The sequence below is a fragment of the Eurypyga helias genome, unplaced genomic scaffold (genome assembly GCF_000690775.1).
Source record: "Eurypyga helias isolate BGI_N326 unplaced genomic scaffold, ASM69077v1 scaffold28543, whole genome shotgun sequence".
Classification (NCBI taxonomy): Eukaryota; Metazoa; Chordata; class Aves; order Eurypygiformes; family Eurypygidae; genus Eurypyga; species Eurypyga helias.
This window is the reverse complement of record NW_010243519.1, coordinates 14,013-23,759: the sequence shown is the minus strand read 5'-3', so window position 1 is coordinate 23,759 and position 9,747 is coordinate 14,013. Positions and strand designations below refer to the sequence as shown.

General features: G+C 41.2%; 1 protein-coding gene across 1 annotated transcript in view; it reads right to left on the bottom strand.

Moving 5' to 3' along the window:
* Positions 1 to 9,508, bottom strand: part of TAB2 (TGF-beta activated kinase 1/MAP3K7 binding protein 2) — a 20,577-nt gene extending 11,069 nt beyond the window's left edge. Inside the window, 2 exon segments of the mRNA XM_010149461.1 lie at positions 2,407 to 3,919; positions 9,407 to 9,508. Of these exon segments, the coding sequence (XP_010147763.1) occupies positions 2,407 to 3,919; positions 9,407 to 9,508 (1,615 nt within the window).
* Between the last annotated feature and the right edge of the window lie 239 nt (positions 9,509 to 9,747).

The following is a 9,747-nucleotide window of genomic DNA, read 5'->3' as shown; positions in this document are numbered from 1 at the left end:
AAGAGTGGAGTGCCTACACACACCATAACTGAAGCAGAGCTTCTCAGGTGGCAGGCAGCAGCACTTGCAGATAGGTCCAACACACGTCCTATTCTCCTGGGTTGGACCATGAATACGACTGTGTTTCACTGAACAAAGTGAAGGAAATCTCCCCTGACACCAAAGCAACTCCACCTTCTACATTCCTTCTACCCTAAGCCAGTTTCAGTTCTCCCTGCCAAGATAAGGAGCATTCTGGGAGGAAACGGAAACGCTGATGAAAATACATTTTTCTCTAATCATGGCCAGAGAAACTACTCATCTGTTCTGGCTAAAATTACAGTGAGACAAGCACCTAGCATGGAAGGGTTGGTGGTGGTTTTTTTTTTTTTTTTTGCAGTCTGGCTAAATTATAAGCAGCTTAGAACACAGCCTCACAATGGAAAGCATCAAGGAACTCAAATCACTTTTACTATGCAACAGAAAAAACCCCACCCTCTATGTAAAAGATTAAAGTTTAAAAGCAATAATTAGGACTTTCAGATATCAAGATCATACAAGTAAGTCTATCATACACTTCTCAAATTTCCAGTGATTAAATAACATTTTAAAAACACTGCACTTGTTGCAGCAGAAATGGAATGCCACATGCCAGAAATCCCAAACACTTCTGAATGTAGAAAACTTCCAGAGCATGAATGTACTTTATATGAACTTGTGAAGGGGACAGAAGGATGGCGTTTCCCTAAGGCCATGACAAAGACCTAAGCTGCACCAGCCCGTATCACACATCTACGCTTCACCTAAAAACTGCATCTATGTCTTGGCTTCAGGAACAACTGGGCTCCACAGCAGGTATGGGCCAGTCAACACATCTGAACTCTAGGCTGCAGAGCAGAAGTGGGCATTGCAGGCTTGCCTCAGCTTGATAAACTGGGTGCCAATACCCGCACAGCCTGTGGAGACTACGCAGGAAGTCAGGTTACAGTAGCCAGCGCTACTAGAGGCACCAGAGGTTAAGAGCAAGACCTGGCAGTCAATCCCATCGGAAAGGCAGAAAAGGAGAAAGGGACATCCTTCCCCAACGAGGACCTGAAATACACAACGCCTGGGAAGGAAGATCATGACTGAGAAGGGTATTCAGAGCCTAAGGACAAGATTTGGACTGCTTAATTTCTGGGTATCTAAAGTCTTCTAGGACTAAAACAGGCAGCCAAGTCTCCCTTCAGAGTAAAGAAAGGGAATACCACTTTTGGAGGACAATTTGTTTTGCTTATCTGCAGAAGAAATGGAAGTTCTGCAGCTCTTTAACTCTTCACTGACTGCGAAAGGCAGTCCAGCATGATTAGTTTTTTGGTTTTGACACCTAACCCTTAGACGCTTGAATTAGGATGAATTATTCTAAGATATAATTACACCCAGAAGTAGTGCACAAGCTATAATCAGTCTTTGAATTACTTCATTACTATAGTACTCTGGATGCAGACCAGGCTTCCAGTGTCCTGATCACTGTTCTTCCACAAAACAGAGTGACTAAATTAACCTAAAGAGAATGTTCAGACTACTTATGGAACAAGCCAGTTTTGCTATGCCCAACTGTTTGCTAAGTCCAAAGAGGACCAATGAGGTCAAAGAGAAATTATTTTGACAACCTATCCTGAATACTGCTTAACTATCCTAAGGCTCATTAGACGTCTTTATACAAAAAGTCCACAAGGGGGTTAATAAACCATCAAGCTGGTAATAAAAGTATGCAAAACCATGGAAAAAGTACAAAAAAATTAGCAGGTTGGGTTGCCATATCTAATATTTTAAGTTTTACCCACCCATTACACCACTGATCCTTAAAAATAGTTTTCTTTGGTGTGGGATTCCTTTTTACATTTCATAACAGGAGTGTTAAGACTTCAAGCATTTTATTGTCAGGCAAACATTAGGAAACATGGAGGCCAACACTTCGTCCCACTAATTGCTTTTGAAGTCTGCTTTTCTTCCTTCTTAATAAGACTAGCAAAAAGGACAAATGCAAACTTTATCCAGTGGAAACAGTATGTCGACTGATTCAGGAATCTGCTGGTAGACTTGTAACTTCAAATCATTAGGACAAACTGAACAAGCTTAGATGTTTCTTTTAGAACAACATAAAAATTTAAGACACTATGACTCCACTTCATTAAACAGATAATGTATCTACTTAAGACAAACAAACATTATCTCCAAGTATTCAGTTACATGTTTCCACCATAAAAAGAAATCTATGGTTTGCTTACAAAGCTTTTTCATTTATTTAGGAAATACTCATGAATGCTAAAGTCAAAGATACTGCATTAACATGACAAAAGTTCAGCAACTGTTTCCTGTCCCGTAATCTACACACTGAAAAGACAACCTGGTTGCAATCTCTACTATTTATATGAAGAATATTACCTTGCGTGTAGGCAGCATCATCAGATCCCATACTCAATTTCCGTGCATCACTGATCCTATCCACATGTGCTAAAACAGGGTCAGTAAGATGCTGGATACCCTCTGGTTCAACATAGTGATCAGGAAGGTTTAGAAGGTTTGTAGGTTCAAAGGTTGGGGACACTACCCCCGGGGAAACTGCAGGGGGCTTATTTGGAGAAACTGTAATTTTAAAAGTATATTTTGTGTTAGGCTGCGTAACCACCACTCGGGGAGAGGTTGCAGTGGTGCTGTTGCCCACTGCTCGACTCTTGGGTGGATGGTGATGAATAAATGCAGGACCCATGCTTACTTGACCAGACATATTCCTAGAAGCGGCAGATACTCCAGGATTTGTCGATATGAAAAGCGTGGGCTGGTTCCGCACAACTTGATCATCTCCTGTTGTGGCATTTGCTGAAATGTAGACCTTGGGCTGACCGCGTGTGATCACTTCATCGGTATTTGGAGGACTGGCCGATATGTAAACAGTGGGCTGACTTCTACTTAATGTCTGGCTGTTGAGGGAAGAGGGAGTAGTGGAGGTGCGAGGGCCAGTTGAACGCAACTTAGATGAACTGTTTCTTTGTGGTGGTTCAAGTTTGATTTCAATTTGGTTTTTGCGAGGTCCTGTGGATATATTCTGAATGTTGTATTGGCTGTGAGCAGAGGACTGTGAGCTACCAGATGAATGAATCATAGGTGCTTGTGGAGTTGTAGGAGAACTGATAGGCATATAGACATGAGAAGTCTGGTGGCCTTGCTGATTTGGCTGCGTTGAGTGTTGTGATGAGGTATGTGGCGTAGTACTGGATGTAGGAAGGGTAGTCCAGGGACTTGGCTGTGAAGGCTGGTAGGCTTGCTGAAGGTGCATGGGATTGAACTGAGATGCCCAGCCTGCCTGCTGCTGTGTCTGTCGAGCGGTACCACTAGGAGCTGTGATGTAAGGCCTAATATAGATAGAATTTCCCTGTGGACTGTTAAGTACAGGAGGAGGTACACCATGTATGTGCAAAGATGTAGGGGTATTGCGACCAGGCTGAATATTTGGGGCTAAAGTTACCATAATGGGGTTGAATCTGGGGGTTTGTTGAGACAAGTTAGATACTCCTTTGCTGCCCAGGTGAAATCCAAGATGCTGCCCTGGATTAGAAGTACTAACTGTATTAGCCATCCCAAAGACATTAAATCCTTGTGGAACCTGCGCAGGTGCCGTCTGTGGTTCCTGCTAAAACAGTTCATTGTTGGACTGACTGGTTTGAAGGTGTCCATCACTAACGCTGTGAGCTAGAGTCCTACTTCCATTCATTCTACTTCCTTCTCTTCCATGATGATACACGTTCTGAGACTGCAAATCCAAATTAAGAGATGTCATGTGATTTCGTAGTCCAGGAATCCCAGAATCATCCGAAAAACTTAGGTCTCCTTCACCGTAGAGATACTTGGTGCTCTCCTGAGAGAGAACTGCACAACAGGCATCCAAATTATTGTTATTCTATAAAAGACAGATGAAAGTTTGACATTACTGATAAAATACCATCACAGCTAGATATATATTTATGCATCCAATTATCATACAAAAATTAACAATGTCGCATCAAACAGAAAGCTTTAGGTGGTTGGCTAGCATAGCTGCCACACATGCACCAGGGGCTTGCATGTGAAGCTTACTACGTTGAGAACAGCGACTCAGTCACTGGCCCCAAAGGTGGAGGTCTGAGCTGCTGCTGAAGCAACGGCAGGGAGATCTTGGACACTGACAAGCTGACACCACAGTACGACAGACCTTGGGCGAATACTTTCGCTATTCCTTCTCAATTTCAGAACAGTCTTCAGCAATGACTCAAGTCTCTGGCTTGAGAGGGAAAATGGCAGAAGGCATGGATTCACAGCACCTGCATATTACTGGTTAACAACTTACAAAAATCAAAATACGTGCTTGATTAAAATGTTTCCCCACACACTTGAATACCAGTTATGCGCTACCTCTGCTGAAAATGGAAAGTGAATCTTATGCAGAGAAAAAACATGCCGACCCAAGGCATTGTACATTACTTCAGGAGAAATGTAAAAATATAGTTCATACAAATATAGCAGGATTACTCTTTTCCAACATGAAACTACTAATGGAAAACCCAGGGGACATTTGTATTTTTATTTTAAACCACTGCTTGCAAAGCTTTTAAATACTTACATTTCTACCAAGTTGCTTTATAAAACCTGTAATAGGATGACTTAGAACAAAAACCACAAGCTAGCTAATTTGCTTTTTAAGAACATTTCAGAAGCAAACTGCTAATCCTTCTTCTCTTTTTCGTAATACTGTACTCAAATCTTTCCAATTTAGTTTCCTACATAAGGATTTTCAGAAGAGTGATCGTGCATCAGTGGCACAATTTCTTAATATTGCACCCTGTCCGTATCACTTTTCTTACCAAACTCCTCCCCCACCCCCAAAAAATCAAGTTTAATACATTCAGCCAGAAGAGCACCTGTTGAGGCCCAGATATTATTAAACCTAAATAGGTGTCAAATTCATCCACCACACAGAAACAGTTACTAGAAAGAATGCATATGACCAAGGAAAAAAATATGCCAAGTAGTAACATTATCAGTTAGTTTGAGTAACACAAGGTATGATTCATGCTACATGCTCTGTACCAAGTTATTTTTGTTAAACTAGCAGACAGTAGTCAACCAGAATGAGAGGTCAAAGTGTTGTGCAGACATAGCAAGACTGTCTCTACCTTAAAGATTAAAAAAATAAAAACCAAGGGGAAAAAAAAAAGAAAAAAGGAAAAAGGACAGGCATAACTGAAGTGGGAAAGGAAGGACAAGGTCAAACTCCACCCCCAAAACCAAAACTATGTGTTCATACAGGCCAGATGCAGTTCTGAATTAAAAAAAACAACCAACAAAACCAAAAAACACCAAACAACAGAAAAAAACCTAGCCACAAAGCCTTCTAAAAATCACGGGATTCCCTACGGGCTATCTAGCTAGCCAGCTGCATATGAGGATTGTTGCAGAAAAGTCTTGAGAGATGAAAATGGGTCAAATTGATGGTATGCATATTGGGCCTAGTTTGGAATAAGCATCAGAGGACAAAGTGATCAAATGAAGTTAGTAGTGAAGAAGGTATCACACATGGACAGAACACAGTGGGTAAGAAAAGGTAAGAAAAATAGCCTTGTATCTGTTGCAAAGAAGAAAAGGGAGCCAGAAAAGGCAAAAAGATAGGATGCCACAAAAAAACAAGCTAGAAAGATCTTAAAAGAGATTTTGCATGAACTTAAGTGAATTAAAATTATTAACAGAAAGGCCAAAAATACCAAACCAAAAAGGAACAGGCCAAGCTCGCAAGGCCCTTACATTCAGCTTGAATGCATTTCTTTGGACAATTTTTTTTTTCCTTTTTTAAGACTGCATCCAATCAGTTCCAAAATTTCAGTGACATCAATGAGCAAATTGGAGAACTCAAAGGGGAAACGGGGGCACATGGAACCCCTGGCATCTTCTGGCTGGCAGAGGCAGAGTTTCAACCGCTTCTAGCTCTTTATAGATCACAGAACCGGTTGATGGCAGAACCGAGCATATTCCAGCAAAACAATACCCCTCATCTTAGCTCTGCCCATGTCCCAATTGAGATTAAAATGTTGGCACCCTGAAAGAGAAAAAAAAAAAAAGAAAGAATAAGAATGTTGGAGGGAAACAGGGAAACAAGGAGAGGACGTAGACTTGAGGAGCAGGTAGTTACAGAATGCTCCAGACAAAAAAGAACAAAAGGGGATAACGCCCACAGACTGGGGACATTGCAGTGACTCCTTTAAATGAGAAGGGGAGAGCTGAATGCAGGAGGCATGTTGGAAAGAATGGAGAGATGCAAAACTTTTCAGTAACATTCAGTGCTGTCAGCCCAAGAAAGCTATAAAACTTTTCACTCCCCAGGTTACACAGGTTTAAATTTCATCCTATTAGATTTTTGGTGGACCTCTGATTTTAGTATACTAGATATCGTTTACATATTTCAACAGTGGGCTGTTCACCTCAAGACATTTGCATACTGTTTATCCTTAAGTCAGTCATTATAAGCTTATAATGCTAAAAACCTTCCTTTAAAAACAAGCTGAAAGCATTTGGCCAAAAAAATTCCAAGTGGAGGAGACTGAAGTATCTGTATCATTTTCATGCACAACTCACAAGTGAGCTGAAGAAACATTTCTTGTTATAAAAGCCTTTTGTCAATATGATTATAAACTGCCTAACTGCTTAAACTCTTTCAGTTCTCTCCTGGGGTATCATATACTTCCCGATTTAAGAACAGCTTCACCCCTATAGATGAGGCTTGCACATCACGTATTGTGCGGGTGGGGTGAATGCACCATCTCTTAGAGCCAATAACATCCTTAAGTGCTTATCTCTGAACTGCAGTTACTGCGTTTATCAGAAATTCCTTCCACTATGCTCAGGTACAAGAAGGCTGAACACAGGATTCAGACGTTGTTCCATCGGTATTGCAAACACATGCAAAAGTACTCTCAAATTCTGCTTTCCAATCTTTACCACTAGTCCAAGTACAAAATTTGCTGGTTTAAAGAGGTCATGTTAGGGTTCTTTTAACAAACCCACTCCCTGTCCCCAAATCCCACTATCTCAGAGAAGCAGCATAACTAGTGGCTGAGTGATAACCAGAGTTTATGAAATTTCAAAGAACCACACGATAGAATTCTGTTGGGGAGTCTTAGTAGCTCTCAGCTAACAACAAAAAAGGTACCTTTCTAGTGTAATGAATTAGTGTAATACTGCACATATGGAACATTAATTACCCTACAGAATTTTTGAAAAATCCTCTTAAGAAATCTGACCTAAAATACTCTCTCAAAATCATACAATCACAGAATGGTTAGGGTTGGAAGGGACCTTAAAGACCATCTAGTTCCAACCCCCCTGCCATGGGCAGGGACACCTTCCACTAGACCAGGTTGCTCAAAGCCTCATCCAGCCTGGCCTTGAACACTTCCAGGGATGGGGCATCTACAGCTCCTCTGGGCAAAAATCTAAACCCTTATCTCTGTCAAAGTATGGGATGTACGGCATTTTTCCCTCACAGTTATAAGGCTGCTTTTTATCAATAAAAAATCTCCACTGTATCCAATGTTATGAGGATGAGTCTCCCAAGAGCCAAGCACTGAGCTTTTAAATTTATCAAGAATTACATTCAAAAGGTGATTACAGAAGCATTCACTCTGTCAAGTCCATTGACCTTGCTCAACAAGCAGTTCTCGTGTTTGAGGAGCAAAACTGTACTTGCAGTGTAAGAATTAGATTAGTCCTACAGAGAACTAATATAGGAGTGGTGGTGCACAATCCTGAGAACAAATACAGGCAATTTATAGTATGGTTCAGTTTCCTCCTCAACTAAATAATTAGAGAGAAAGGGTTGAGGAAAGCTTGAAACCTCCTGAGCCCTGAGCAGAATTTTGCCCTCTTGTAAATCAAAACCAGTTCTCCCAAAGAACTGCACTTATCCCAGCACGATAGTCTTGAAAATATGAACATTAAATTGGCAGAGTCACACTTCTACTCCCATCAGTACAAACACTGTGTTTGGATGTGTGTGACTACATACATACATACATGAGTACACACATCTATGTATTTTATAAGTAAAATACATATAAAAAGCAAGACAAACAAATATGATATAAAAGAATGTTGAATCATAATCATAGATGTCCTGCCCATAGTCCAGAGACAGCTAGCTTCTGGGTATGCATGACATCTTTTTTCCAATCAACTTGTGTAAACTGATGATCAGTATGAAAGTTCAGACAATCCTCTTATTATCCAGAGTACTCCAAGGTTGAATACCTTAGATAATGAAAAAAATCCAATCAGTATGGATGCTTTGGGATCACTGGAACATGCAAAGCAAACGTATTCAGGCAACAGAGTTAAGTCTATCAGCATTTGTTAAATCTAGGCATTCAGGTGTCCCTCTGTCAGGGTTTGGATAGGGATATTAATTTATTTGCTGAAGTAACTAATGTGATATTATAGAACAGAAGTTGATACAAAATGTGGGCATAAGTCTTCTGATAGTGGCAGTACAGAAAACAGATAGCTGGAGGTAGAGGTTGATGATACAGTAGTCTATAGCCTTAGCACTAACTGCAGTGCCAGACCAAAATGCTTTGTTACTTCCAATCCCAACAGAAATCCATAGATTAGCATCATTGACCTCAAAGCTACAGTGAAACAAAGCCAGCCTGGCAGGTGAAGTACTGGGAAGAAGCACAACGGAACATCACACCCACTCAGGTCTAACATGGTGGATGCTAGGCTACATGAAAGGCTAGGCTACATGCTAGGCTACAACCAGTCCTGCCCAATTCAGGCTGACACAGAGCAAACATGGCTGTGCCTGTATTACACTCCTAGGCTCTCTACTGCAGAACATGAGATTTAAGGCCACCAGCACTGGTGCAGCAGGCCAAGGGAGCTGGGAGTGGAAAACAGTGGGGACAATCTGCATGCAGGCAAGGGCTCATTAATTCCCTCGCAGCTTCTGAACCTGTCCTGACCCTCAATGCCAACAAACAAACAAGAAAAGCTGCATTTTTAGCACTGCCTCAAATTGTCCCTTCTGGACTCAAGTTGGCTTTGCATCCCTCCTTTTGGACAGTTAGTTTGGCTCTTGAGATGGCCAAAAGGCATGAGCATACTGATTGGTGAGACTGTAGTCTCCATGCACACACTGATTTACAGGCTGGTTTACCTTGGGCCACGCCCAATTATACATGGAAAGAGAGAGGCCAATTTAACACTTAGCTTGTGGTGTGACAAAGAAATTGGCTGGGTGTATTTGTCTCGCTCAATAAGGAAAATAGAAAGAAAAAGTTCTGCTTTCAAAGGAGACACCCACACATAACGCTTAAAATACGCAGCGCTGCTTACTCGTAGTCATTAACAGAACACTGACCTGTAACATGCATCTGGATACAACACCTTCAGGTACCTCAGGAAACTTCTGTCGCAGGTCATGTAAAACCTGAATATCAATTTGCTGGCTTCCTTGGGCCATTCGTATATTGCCTGGTCAGGATTGTTTTTCAACAGGCGGTTTTAGGCCTTAGTAAGTGGAGTACTCATCTCTTCTGTCCCAGCATTTTCTGGAAGAGGAAGCAAAGCCTTAAGACATTGAAAGCTGGCACTTCTGATTTAACAAAAGCCAATGAAAACCAACCCCAAACCCCAAAAACTACATACATAAAACCCCAGTTATAGAATATAAGTCTGTATTTTATGTCAATGTTTTCCCAC